The 14735-nt window shown below is 34.0% G+C and overlaps 1 protein-coding gene across 1 annotated transcript; it reads right to left on the bottom strand.

Moving 5' to 3' along the window:
* Window positions 1-15: 15 nt before the first annotated feature.
* LOC142548854 (aminodeoxychorismate synthase, chloroplastic-like) lies at window positions 16-9750 on the bottom strand. Its single transcript, XM_075657452.1, has 14 exons — window positions 9423-9750; window positions 8790-9179; window positions 7488-7619; window positions 6772-6839; window positions 6175-6239; window positions 5932-5998; window positions 4435-4707; window positions 4227-4353; window positions 3788-4062; window positions 3289-3391; window positions 3089-3174; window positions 2834-2916; window positions 1281-1895; window positions 16-916 (listed from the first exon to the last, which is right to left on the bottom strand). The coding sequence occupies exons 2-14, from the start codon at window positions 9121-9123 to the stop codon at window positions 403-405; spliced, it is 2742 nt and encodes a 913-aa protein (XP_075513567.1). The 5' UTR covers window positions 9124-9179; window positions 9423-9750; the 3' UTR covers window positions 16-402.
* Window positions 9751-14735: the final 4985 nt, after the last annotated feature.

Here is a 14735-nt window from a genome sequence, read left to right as displayed (position 1 = left end):
AAAGCACGCAGCACAGAATAACAATAGTAGCCAACATTAACAGCAGCAAATTAGGACATTTTCAGTTTGACAAGTAGAACACACAATACTGTATCATCACAGCAAATGAACCAGATCCTTCAAAACACACATGACAACACACCATTTCAGCAACTCTCAATCAAGTTCTTAGCTTGTCATAATCAATCTAAACAGCAAATAATATAAATCAGCAAGACAGGGGAAAGAATGCCGACCGACGGCTGAATTCCCATGACCACCCTTTGTACTGACAAGGAATAATGCCACATGAAACATGACTTCTTTTTCTCTAAAATTCACCTTTGCGAACTCAATCTGACTCCAAGTTAAGACTATATGTGTGGTTTGTGATGAAAAATATGTATTAGTAATATACTTGATCTAGCATTCAACTGGAGAAATATTAGAGGTTGATCTCTGATAATCGATCACAGCATTGGTTGGTGCTTTGGTTTTCAATATCATCTCTTCATACTCGTCCTTGGGATCCGATAGAGCTGTAATGGCACCGCCAGCTCCAACGGAAGCCTGACCTTCGTGTATTACTACAGTTCTGATGACAATATTGAGATCAAAGGTCTGGTTATAAGAGAAATACCCGATACATCCAGAATAAATGCCCCTGGAACAACTTTCAAGAGAGTCGAGGATTTCCATGGATCTTAACTTTGGTGCACCTGTCATTGAGCCGCCAGGAAATGCAGCTCTAACGCAGTCGACGACACTCACATTCGATTGTTTTTTGCCTTGTATGGTGCTTACCATGGTGTGAACAGTAGAATATGACTCGATGTCCATAAGATGAGGCACGTGAACTGAACCTGGCTCACAGATGCGTCCAAGGTCATTCCTTAGAAGGTCAACAATCATCAAGTTTTCGGCTTGATCCTTTTCACTGAAGATGCAGGCAAGTCGTGAGAAAAGGAGGATGCTAACCAAAAAAAATAAAAATTTCTTGTTAATTTTTTCCTCATATATTATATCATAGGAATATGACTTAACACAAAAGAGAGTTTCACCCTTCATAAAATTCGCATGTCACGCTAGACTTCTTTCCAGCCATTTTTTGTCTGGAAAATGGGCACAAGTACAAACACGAGATATAACACATTATAAGAACTACTGAGGAACACTTCTTTGTTCAGCAACTAACCACAAAACATGAACTCTTAGGAACGGTAATAGACATTTGTGCAAATTTTCATGTCCTGCAATAAAAAAATAAAGGCTTTTCTAAATAAATCACTCCGCTTCAGTACCTGCACTGTAATTTTAATCTGTTTAACTCATCTTCCCCCTTCGATGGGCCACGAGCTATGGTACCTTTAATTGGTTTCGCTTCTAAAACACCATTTCTGTCCAACCTTAGGAACCTCTCAGGTGATGAACAGCACACACATAAATTTTCTTTCGGAAAATTGAGCCAGGCAGAGTATGGGGCAGGATTTTTTTCTCGAAGATTGAGATAAAGTCCCAAAGAATTTATTTCCCCAACTTTCTTAGTCATCTGCGTAGTAAGACATAACTCATAGCTTTCTCCATTTCTAATAAGTTTCTGGCATTTTTCTACGTCTTCCATGTATTGCTCCCTTGATTTCTCAGCTGAAAAACTCTCTCCAAACGAGACATTCACAGAAACTGGAGACACGAATGATGACTTTTTCGATAGATGAACTTTCATATCAAGAAGCTTTAGTTCGACCTCGTCAAGCCATAGAGTTTTGCTAGTGTCATTGTCAAGTATGGATGTGATATAAATATCATCATGTAGGTGATCCACCACTAAAAGATTATCCGCGAAAAAAAGGCAGGCATCTGGGGCACTTGACTTATGACAATTAGATGAAACACCACATTCCACTTTAAGATCGTATCTGCATTCAAGGGTATCAGCAGAAAAAAGGTTAACCTATTCTTTCACAGATTGAGGGATCAATGGCTGGGTTTGTTTTCACCTTTGGAGAACATTCTCATTTTCCAGACAACAATACAATATAATTTCGAAAATTTTATGGAAATAGCTAATTTAGTCCCGTATGTTGTTATGTTTTCTTTTTTGGTATTATAATTTGTCAAAGTTGTGTTTTAGTCCTGCAACTTTGGTTTTTGTTGGTTTTAGTCCTATTTCATCAGAGTGCTGACGTTTATTCAAAACAAAATTATTCAATATATTGTTATATCACATAACATCTACAATCAAAAGTTTAACAACCAACTTCGGTAACTGGAATTAATTTATCAGTACAGCTAGGTAGTTCATCTTTTTATAGAGGTCCAGGAAGCACATTATCTTGAGCGCCCAAAAAGTATCTAATTCAACTTTAAATTTGGGAAAAAATTATTAGAGCAATAAATAATGAAATCTAGGGTCCTTTCTTCTAACAGAATAAAAATTATAGCAAACAGAACAAAAGCCGATCTGCATGGCAGAAATCATGACAATACAAATCTAAATGCTTCAATGCCGAAAAGAGAGAAGGATGACCTCAGCACAGCGGCCAAGAAAGTCAATGTGTGCCATCTGCTGTATATTTGTTTGGAAATTTTATTATAATAAAACAATCTATGGCACCTTACCTTTTGACAAAGAAAAGTAATCTAAACTGACTTCTGATCGGAATATATTCACTTCATTTCATCTAAATTTTCACTTCATTACTACTTCGAAAATCCCGATCCATATAGAAACAGCCAACATATTTCATGAGTACTTCCCAATCTCAATGGTAAAAATTCAACACCTTAAACCAGATGACTTAAAGAAAGATATAAACAGCATTGAGATGCCAAACATGAGATAGCTACAACATACCCAATGTAGCCAACATAACCGCCATAAAAATCAAAAGGTAATCCTTCATAATCTGATACATCATAGCAGAACGACTGGAGCTCCTGAAGCATGGGCATGAAATGCATTAATAATTCTCTAAAAAATATATCTCATAATCATCATAAGAAGAACTGGTGTATAAGACAAATATGTTGATACATTATAGCCATCTTCAGGGCCATGTTGATACATTTTAACATGATAATAAGTTATGATCATATTTCCATACATTACCTTATTCAAAAAGTCAAAAAAACCATCTTCCAAAAAGGTAGTTGAAGTGCAGCCCTCAGCATCCTCAATTAACAGGTTGCCTCCTTCTTATCTCTAGCATCGCTGAAAGAGGTAGCCACATGCGTAGTTTCATGTGAAGGAAAACATTGTTAATATGATTCATTCGGGTTACTAAAATATAGTTGCAGAATCATTGCTACTAACTGCATGTGAATTTTCTAACCTCTTGCTCAATAATTTAAATGTCACTTGTCTCCAAAGAGGTCCACCTTTACCCCCCATAAACGAAAAGCGAGCCCTGCTCTACAAATATGAGGGTTCATCATCAGAGAATAACATAGAAAGGCAAAACAGCATGTAACCTATATCCAAAACAAATTGTCAAAATATGGATTATTTCCATCCATGTAAGCAAATATGCAATAAGTAGAATTGAGGGAGTAACTTCAAATCACAAAAGTTAACTTTATTCTCTCCATCTCAATGAATAAAAGTAAATGAGAAAAAATTAAAAACCTTAGAGAGAAGTGGAAATCGTTCAAATAATAAAGGGGGGAAAGTAAATTCCAAATGGCATCCTTAACTGTGTCTCCAAAAACACAGCAGCAGAAATATAAATGGTCCAAAGGACAGGGTATTTAAAGAGGATCAAGCAGGCAATCAAAATTTAAGACAGGAAAAAAATACTAAGAAGAAAACCATTTCTGTTGAGGAACTATCCAGCCAAAAGGTATGTCCAGCCTTGCGATCACCAAACAGCTCACAGAACATGTTTTTTGCCCCACCAACTTGGCTCACAGGGAATTCAAGTTTTCTCCATTTCAACTTCAAATACTTTACAGTTTTTCGTGAATGCGATAGGTTCATTATGTTATGCATGCTTGCAGGTTTCTCATTACTGAATCCATTCACCAAATGCTTGCTTCTCGTAACATCTTGGAAAAATTGAGTCTCATTAGACACCTGCATGCACGCTAAGTAAAGTTCACTGCTCAGAGTGACTGAAAGACCGTGCTACAAAAACACAAGTACGAACAGGTATGAAAATTTTCAAATCATATCTATTCAGATAAGATTTAAAACTAATCTTAAAAAAAAGTCAAAAGTTGACAATAATCTTATTTTTGAAGTAAATTACCAGCATATTTAACATTCCTCATGCTACTTGGGGATGATTTCAATCTAAACCAATAGTCCTTGGTGATTTCAGCAAAATTTTTGAATATTTGCCTCCCATGACAAGTAGCAATGCTCTCTGGATGAAACTGGAGAGGGACAACACGGAAATAAATATTAACTAAAAGTGATGCAACTTTATTGCACTTACATTCAGGGAAAATGCCAACCTGCAAGCCATAATGAGGTCTGAAGGAGTGCATGATGCCCATGAGTATCTTTCCACTCTGTAACTCCTCGGGGTTAGATAAATGCCATCTCAATCTTTTCTCCAATCTTGTCGAATAAAACTTGGCGGAAACTTGGGAGTCTGCCGGTCCAACAAAATCAGAGTTCTGAATTCCGAGAAATGGAATTGTGTCAGAGGACGAGGCCCAGGCAATAGGTATGAGTTCTTTTGGAAGTGATCTTTGGTCTACAACAAGGGAGTGATACCGAACCACCTGCATCCAGTCCACACGGAAAGCATTCAAATGAATTCCTTTGTTCTTTACAGGAGGAAGCAATGATAAAAATATCAAAAACACATATCTGTAGTTACAAATAGAGTTTAGTTGAAATATTTTGAAGTAGACTTCATAAAATCCTTTATTCAGCATTCATGGAGTATCCAAGCAGAATTTCGCTGAATTCATATAATAGATACTGAGAATGGCTGCGTTTAAAACCATTCCATTGCAAAAATGAGGACCATCAAACATATCCGTCAGTTTTAAAAGTGAAAAATTAAAACTCATTTTATACCTATTAACTCTCCTCAAAAGCCAACGCTTATGCAGAGGCTTCAGCTTTTGGAGGAATAAATGGTTACTCAAACTCTTGTGTGCCTTGACAGATGCAGACATGAGAAAAGACGAATACATCAAAGAAATGAAAAACAAAATACATTGAAGAATCCTGTTAAGGTGCGAAAAACACGAGAATAAAAGGATAGGAGGAGCCAAAAAAGAGAAAACCGGAAAATCAGTCTGGAACAGGACAAGGCTTCAGTTCATGTTGTCTTTGTAAATGGCCCAGGACACGAGTAAATCAAACTCAAGTTTTTTCTTTCTCCGTTCCTAATGCACTCAATTTGGAAGGCCTAGTCGACCATAGAAAAAACTCCAAATGTGACTAAGCATCAGGAGTGTAAGGCGACTCGATAGGCTTACAAGGCTGATGAGCAGGCTCAATTTGAACTCGATTAAGCCTGAGCTCAAAAGTTGTTATTCATGAATCATGAGCTTGCGAGCCAGTTCCAAAACTCAAAAATATTTTTAAATTTTAATAATATAAATAAGCTTTAAGGTTTTTAATATATTTAAAATAGTTCATGCACTCGAGCCCACACCAAACTCGTGATCTCAGCTTGCAACAGTTCATGAACAAATTTTTACACCCCAATCTGAGCTTGTGAGCCAGCTCACAAACCGAGCTCAAGAGAACAAGCTCCTTCTTTTGAGCTCAATGAACGTGAGCTCAATTTTTTTAGTCAAGTTCGACTTTTTAACGATCCTGTATACAATACAAGATATATCATGCAATACAAGCAAAATGCGGCTACTACTGCTCGAGTAATCTGGAGACATTATTTGGGAGCACACCATTTTATGATTTGAAATTTGAAGAAAAAATCATGCACATATACAAAGGTATCATAATCCAATCTAAAGTGGAGCGATGCCAACCTTGAATCCAGAATTTCGGCCTGATGGAATCCCATGGAACAATTGACAACCATTGTGTTCGATATCACTGCAAGGGTGTGAAATAATCAAATAAAAAGAGAAGTATATTTTTGCTCGGATCACCTATATATTATATAACAATTTCTACAAAGAGAGGAATCCATGGCGAAACTCCTTAACAATCTCAATACAGCTAACATAGAAATAAAAGATATCCACCAAACAAAGAAACTAGGAGATTACCTCAACCGTCCATGAACAGGTTCAGGAGCATGGACAACCTCAGCACCATGCACGAAACCTAGAGCCTGTAATATCATTTCATGTATGTACTTCAGTTGAACATCGAAACACGGGATAACAAGAAAAGGATGCATAAAGCCAAATTCGCCATGACAAAGCACATCCTCAAGGCATTGGTTTTTCAAATGGTAGAATAAAACCCCAAAGATAAAACAGCAGCAAACTTCAAAATTATAAAACAGAACTTAAAAAAAACTAGATCAAAATTTATTCAGCTAAAAAATTGCAGGAGTTTTTTAGATTTCAGTACAGAGTTTTCAGCTGAAAATTAGAGGAGTTTTCAGCTGAAAAATGCAGGAGTTTCCAGAATCCTGCTTATCTTTTAATACAATTTCCCAGCTGTTACGTTGTGCGCATACACACACTGACACACCCATATATGTCAATTCCACTCATCATCCATCACTATATATGAATCACGGTAATAGACGTTAAAGGAAAGAAAGGACATTTGTTCATAAGGAAACGTAAGTTGTGTAAAACAAAGAATCTAGTAATAAATAGCACATGAAAGAGTAATGGACAATGTAAACATACCTGATGTCCTAGGCAAACACCTAAGATGGGGATGTCACTGCATTCAAGCAGGAGCCTTAGGCATATTCCTGAAATATACCGATACCACGAACAACTTGAATAGCAAACAAATTATAGCATGTTTTTAGTTACATAATAGAAAAATGTTAACGGTAAATTATTAACAGTATATTAAATTATACAAGATGAAATCATTTAAAGCAAGAAACGTTCTTCCTTTTTTGGACCCGATGTCACACCAATAATATTCTTTTTCTAATTCCCAACAAGAAAACAGGTTTAAGTCAGCTGGAGATAGTTTTCATAAACCTAACTTTTGCACCGAAACAGAAATCTTCTTCATAAGCTTTTAAGCATACAAGTACCGCTAAAATTCTCATAAGAAAAGATACAGACTAGTTAAATGTTTTTACTTCGGCAAATGAGTTCTAACAGTGAATCTCTTAGTTTTTCAATCTCAACCTCACTTTGCTATTACGAAATTAAGGCTTCCATGTGCACTTAGCCTCCGTCATTCTGCAACAGTGTTCGGGTACTACTATCTAACAGAATGTGTTCTGGAAAGAGGTGTGTCCGGCAAAATGTAAATACATGCTGAGGATTAGTTCCACTTCACCAAAGGGCACATTTTGGAAGATATTCATATTGAACATAATGTAAAGTCAGGTGGTATCCTAGACAGAGAGAAAAATGGTTAGCATAATTTTTAATCTAACCTATATCAGCAGCACATGCAGGAGAACCAGGACCAGGAGATATCACAATATTGTCAAATGCCTTTTCTTCATATATAAAATGATAAAGCTCTTTCCAAGACCACTCATCATTATGAATCACCACTGGAGACACTGGTACAGTTTCAAGAAAAAATTATCTTTAAAAAACATAATTTCCCAACATAAAGGCAACTATTAAAGAAATGGATGTCAACAAGAACAAGGCTATATCCAATTCATTTTCTTTTCTAATTCATATTGATCAAACAGAGAACCTAATTCACTGGACCGCTAACATAAACCGGGAGGGAAGCCTAACAATCAACGAAGCTTAATTTGAAATTTGACCATGATAAGAGAAAATAAAAGATGGAACCAACATGAATTGGATGGTTACCCAGAAATATGAATGCCAGGAACGGGGCAATTTGTATAATGGCTTATTTGTGATACACGTATCTGTGCTTAAAGACTGAAACCAGTCATTATTTTTTATCAAGGAAGTTCACAACATGGTGTTTCTAAAAGTTGAAATGAGTCCATGATAGTTGCTTTGCCGTTGAGATTATACAGGGGAAAAAACCTCAATTAATTATTGAATAATTACAAAAACAAACCACAGATTAATTTGTTCCGAAGAAATTGTGAAAGATATCGTCTTCACAAAGTAAAGGTAGAGGAGTCCCTTTTCATATCTCTTGCAAGGAAAACACAGGAGCATTCTTTATGTAAAATTAAAGTTTATCATGCCCAACAAATTATACGCACGGATGCCCATATTCAACACCAAAGTGAGTTAAAAAAGTTCGGGAAATTAGGTAGCAATCATCAACAAGTGAGCTAAGTTTGAGGTAGCAAATTGATTACCATTGTTTCCAAGTTATGGTTACCTATCCACACATAAAAATGTAATAAAAATTCGGACGAGCCTTCAATGAAGAAGATCTTCTATAAAACACGTAGAATTAAGAAATTCGTCATTCACCATAAATTACCAACAAAAACGAGATCTTGGTTCCAATTAACAACTTAAATGTATGTTTGCTGAGCTTATAAAGCAACAAACTTTAATTAGCAATGCTACAATTGAATTTCAGTCGTTCAACTTCACCCCACTCCCTAATCTTCATCTCTACATCTGCCCGTTCAATCTATCACACATCTCGAATGTTGGTTCACTGGCGTATTCCTTCGTATCCTTTCCAGAATGTGCGAGAAATGCCTCTATAACTAATAGATGCTACCAGACAAACTAAACACATTCCAAAAACTGCATAACAAAAAAAACTAAGTAAAGCTTACATCCATTGATGATGGAGAGCTCCTGAAAAATATTATATGTGTAACTGTCATAGTTATCAATCAACAAGGTTCTTATAAAATCCAACTTAGAAGACGGTTCGTGCAGCCGCTTCTTTGCTAAATATGATTCTTCCAAGTGCCCAGGAATTAAATGGCTCGAAACCACGGCTTTTTTCAGAACTCCCGTATGTATTTGAAAATTGCCATTCTGATTCAAATCACCAACTCTAATAAAAGCACTAGGAAGAAAAGAATTCAAATTCTTGTTTCGTGAAATGTTCTCACAACAAGATAATGAAATCTCAGATGAAGGCGAACCCCAAGTAAAACTCATTTATGTTTCAGAAAACAATGAAAAAATCTCCAAATACTAACAACTTCCAGACTCCCCTGCAAAACATGAGCCAAAAAACTGCATCACAACCTCATTTTTTTTCTAAAAAATCTAATTATCGAGAAACGGCAAATAAAATCTGCTTACATTAAATATAATCATGAACAAAGAACCAAGTTATATGAATTGGGTCGACGCTAAAATGAACAAAATATAAAGATACTAAGTAGATCCTCCGAATCTCGTAAAGTTTAATTGAGAAAAGAACAAATCCTCGACATTCAGCAAAAAATTTGTACCTGGCGAGAGGAAAACGAAGAAAAGTGAATGCTTTTTCTCCTTATCTTTTATTTTTTCCCATGATTATTCTGCCTCTCATTCTTTTTACTGTTAAAAGAAAAGATGGGGCGTAGGCGTTTGTTGCAACCACCGTTTTCGAACGAAAAGAGGCGGCGGGTATTTCTCTGTCTTTACTTAGCAAAACTCGTGGCCCAAAAGTAAACTATCTTTCCAGTTTCCACTGTCGATTCACCGAAGCATTTCTGATTGGATCTTGTCCAAACATCAATGCACGATTCAGTTCAAGCAAACTCACGCTCCAATTTCACCCTTTTTTCTCATATCACGTAGAATTTGACCAAATTAAAATCGTTTGAGGAACAGATAATCCAATCCATATTCACAATAAAAATTAATATTTTTAGCATAAAAAGTAATATTTTTTCACGCATCACTCAAATAAGAGATCTGTATCACAAATTACGATCTCATAGAATTTTTTTGTATAATAACAAAGCATCCAAATTTTTTTTTTAAATATTGTATTAAATTATTTGAGCCTTAGTCCTAAACATCATGCCAAGAGTTAAATATGTATTATGAGGTGTCAGCATGAGATCCCTTTTTGGGTATGAACGTTATATTTTAAAACTTTTTCCCATATGTTTTTAATTTATTTAATTAATTTTAAATTCTAAAATAAGATAAAAATATATATACATTTTTAGGAACAAATTATGTGAGATTTTTATATTTTGTTAGCACGAGTGCTCTGCTCTCAAAATCACAAAAATTCTTGAGGTTTTCTCGTATTTCAACAAAAATGTATTTAGTTGATCATTTTTTTAAAAAAATATCATTTAATTTAAAAACATATCTGTTGGGGCCAAAATAGTTATTTATGGAAGTCAAATTTAATTAAAATCTCAATTAAATTGTATAAGCCCATCAAATGTAGCAGATCAATTCATATCGATTCAAACTGAACACGAGACACTGAAAATGGAGAAAATCGTGGGAGGAAAGAGAGATCGTGAAATGAAAAGTGGAAGAACATGGATCATGGGGGAGTGGAGAAGAACCACACAGTTGCTATGAAGAAAAAAGAGCATCGACTACAGAGAAGAGTACACAACACACATCGCAAAAATTTCAGGCAACTCCCTGCAGAATTCTCATAGATTTAGTCAAACGTTTTTCATGTTTTTCCAGTTATATTTGAGCATCCACATACATATTCTAGCACTATTTTGTTATATTTTTCATGTTTTTGTAATTTGCTACTGATTTATTGATACACAATCATGTTACGAGTTTATTTCATCGAGTTCTATTGTCTTTTTTTCTTTTGTTTTGTTATTTTATTTGTTTAGGACAGAGACTACAATGAACGGTCAAATATAATGTCCATGATCGTCGTGATTCTTAAAAGTTAGATTTTCATTGTTTTTATACAAATCGGTGCATCTTCGCACCCAACACACCCGCAAATCAAATATTATGTAAACAATATCACACCCATGTGCTACAAAAGACGAAATCAACTCGATTGAAGTGCAACGAGAAATGTTATATAAAATCCAATAACAAGAACCCAAACACTTCCATTCCAAGGAAGGATCGATTTATTCATATGGATAATTTTTAATCTCCAATATATGTAAATACACAGCATGGAAAAATATAAATTTTTTATTGAAAAATCTTTTTGCAATTTTCAAATTATCATTTGGTTTAATTAATTCGTTTTATCCCGCTAACATTATTGACGGAGCCTTGATTATTCAGTCAAAGAGATTTAAAAGCTAGAACCATAACCAGCATTCGATGCTCGTATTACAGGCTTGTACAGTTTGTTTACAAAGGGATGTTTTTTGTAAATAAATATCTATCAAATAAAAAAAACAAAAGAAAATGTGGTATTTTCGTAATTAAATAGTCACCAAAGGACAAACAAAAGAGAGTTGTATTGTTCTAACATTTTCGTAATTAGACAGCCATCAAAGATAAAACAAAAAAGAAGAGCGTTTGAATTTCCAAATTGTCTAATATTTTTTGTTATGAATAGAATTAAGTAAAGAAAAAATATTAAATTTCTTAAAAGTTTCATTAAAATAATTAAGAATGAGCCCGTAAAGAGTGTTGAACTTTAACATAGTAAGATATTCAAATAAAATAAAATTTGAAGCTTTAAAACCGACATTTATTGATAATATATAAATGAATGGGTCTCTTATGAGACGGTCTCGTGGATATTTATTCGTGAAATAGATCAACCATGCTCATATTTACAATAAAATGTAATAATTTTTTTGCATAAAAAATAATATTTTTTCATGGATTCTCCGAATAGAAGATCTGTTTAACGAAATTGACCTATGAGAACGTCTCACAGAAAATTTTGTGATATTAAATTAAGATTATTTTATATTTATTTGGTTGATAGTAGGCGGGATTAAGTTTGTGTCTTTAGACACTTCCAAGTATAAATTTTATATATTAATAATAAATCCATCAACATTTTTAAAAAAAAACAAAAAAAAAACTACTTTTGAAATAAAATCTTGAAAAATACTGTCAATCAAGTCATCTTTGAATCATGTCGTTGAATTAAACGTATGTCCCTTTTATCGAAACTACAACGGTTAGTAATAGTTCAACTAAAATTGTTTAAAACGTACGATAACTCAAACCGTCATGTTTCGATTCATTTAATAATTTAGATAATAATTACACCTCCGCAACAATCATTAAATTTATATACATATAATTGTCTGCAGACACATAAATTATTTGATAGCTTGTTTCCTGGATGGAATCCACCTTTTTTCTGAGCTCTTCCAAATTTCCAATGGTGGTCCATGGACTTTTTCTTGATGTAAGAACCCCAACACGTCTTTTAATTTGAACCTGCATTCATTTTGACTGTGTAATCTTATTCCCCAGTGACCAACCACATACCAAGAAATGCCTTTCAAATGTGGTCCAACATTTACATTCACAAGTAGATTCAAATGAGGTCCTCTTTTGAAAATATTCCACAAAATTTCTCTTATATATGTTGGTCGGATGTTCATAATATATTGGATCAACATGAATCGAGGAGTCAATCCGCGCGAAACCCTTGATGGGATACTCGATCTCCCAATATGTTAAGAATCAATATTCTTATATCCTTAAATGGGTGTTCGAGTTGGTAGAGTAGGGTGAACATTTGACCAATAGTCAAGGTTCAATTTCTCCTACCTGCAACATATTTTCGGACGAGCTAGCTTGTCACACATAGCTTGTCCGGTGTGATTTACCTGACTAACCTGATTTGCCAATTATTGTATTGGTTCGAATATTTACCTATTGTGAGCCGTGTGTGCATGCCGCATGACATATAAACACGGGCAGAGCCATGTGTTGCCCCGCCGGCGGTAGCCTTGGTGGCTTGTTTTTTTCATATAATTTTTATACATAAAATTTTGTCTTATTTTCCGGAAGCTCGGTGGCTTCATTTATCAATATTAGCTCAAACATGATTTAAAAAATTCTAGGTACAAATTAAAACATGTCTCCGCTATTGCATGTAAACATTAAAAACGTAGTTAGTTAAGCCAACATGAAATAACAACTCAGTTCAAATTTTTGAATTATTTGATGACTTGCTTGATCTATCCATTATTTGAATTATTAGTTTTATGGATAAATCGACTCCATTTTTCAAACGTGTACTTCAATAATTATAGTTACATCGATATATCGATTAATGATATGAGATGGTCGACATAATATATATACATACATATATATATATATATATATATGTATGTGTGCACGCTCGTAAGTACGTACATTTTTTTCCTTTTCTTTTTTTTTTAAATAATGATAATGATAATAAGATATTGATTAATTAATTAATTACAAACAATTAAATTTATAAACGTGATTGGTGAATGCGCATAGATCAAGTTGTAACTTTGATGTTGTCGGTATACACAGAAGAATTGATGCCATATTGGAATATGTGCGCATGCAGCACAACTGATAAAATAATTTTAGCATATTTTTGTTCATTTTTTCTAACAATTTTTTTTTTTCGTTTTTCGAAATTAAATTCTCTACATTTCAAATTTCGCAAATAATATGCATTAAGATCTTTCTAAAAAAATACTATTTCATTTATGTGTTTCACATTTTTAGAAAGGGTAGATATCTTGTGAGATGGTCTCGCGAATCTTTATCTGTGCGACGGGTCAACTGTACCGATATTCACAATAAAAAGTAATACTCTTAGCATAAAAAGTAATATTTTTCATGGATGACCCAAATAAGAGATCCGTCTCACAAAATATGACCCGTGAGACCGTCTCACACAAATTTTTGTATTTTAAAAAATAACAGCGCACGCACTAGTAAATTCCTTATTTATGTTTGACATATAATTAAACAAACGATTACATATTGTTTTTTAGATTACAAAACTACACAAAATGCACTTTAATTTCGAAAATGCATTTAATTAATACAGCTTTGTCATCTCAAAAGCAATGCAATTTGTAACCGATGTGCGTAACTCTCCTTGTACATGTAACATTTCTTTGTAATTTATTATATATATATATACACACAGGGGCGGAGGCACACTATCATTCACCCGGGCTGTTCCAAAAAAAATTTAAAAAATTTATATATAATTTTTTTTTTTAATTTTGGATAAATTTGATATTAGCCCGGGTAGATCAATTTAAAATATTAAAGGATTTTAGAGTTTAAAATTCTAGCCCGGGTATAATCGGATTCTTGGCTCCGCCACTGTATATACACACACGTCCTCAGCGAAATTTATCATTAATTTACTTATAATTCTTTATAAGAAAATCCTTTAATTAAACCGAGGATAAAGAAAATAAAAAGTAAGAAATTAACAATGCATCTAGCATGAGTCTAGTAATTAAAAGAACTGTGAACTTTTAATTACCTGCAGTAATTAAGATATTTGATTCTGCTAATATTGGAATTCAAATATAAGTATCAAAATCAATAACCTTCATTCTCTGAACTAAGTGTTCTCCGGGGAAGAAATTCAAAGGGACGAAACTATAAAAATATATAATAAATTAGAACATTCATTACTTATTCTGAAAAAACACACATTAATATAATATGCTTGGCTCCTCATACGCCATGCACGGAACTTCATCGATTCTCCGGTGGGTTCTGCAGATGGCATACAGGGAACCAGGCATATACTTACACACACACACACACACACACACACACACACACACACACATATATATATATATATATATATATATATTGCTGATTAATAATGCATATAATAT

Source organism: Primulina tabacum, chromosome 6, assembly GCF_025594145.1.
Source record: "Primulina tabacum isolate GXHZ01 chromosome 6, ASM2559414v2, whole genome shotgun sequence".
Taxonomy (NCBI): domain Eukaryota; kingdom Viridiplantae; phylum Streptophyta; class Magnoliopsida; order Lamiales; family Gesneriaceae; genus Primulina; species Primulina tabacum.
Note: the sequence above shows the minus strand (reverse complement) of the source record. Positions and strands in the feature narration are given on the sequence as shown.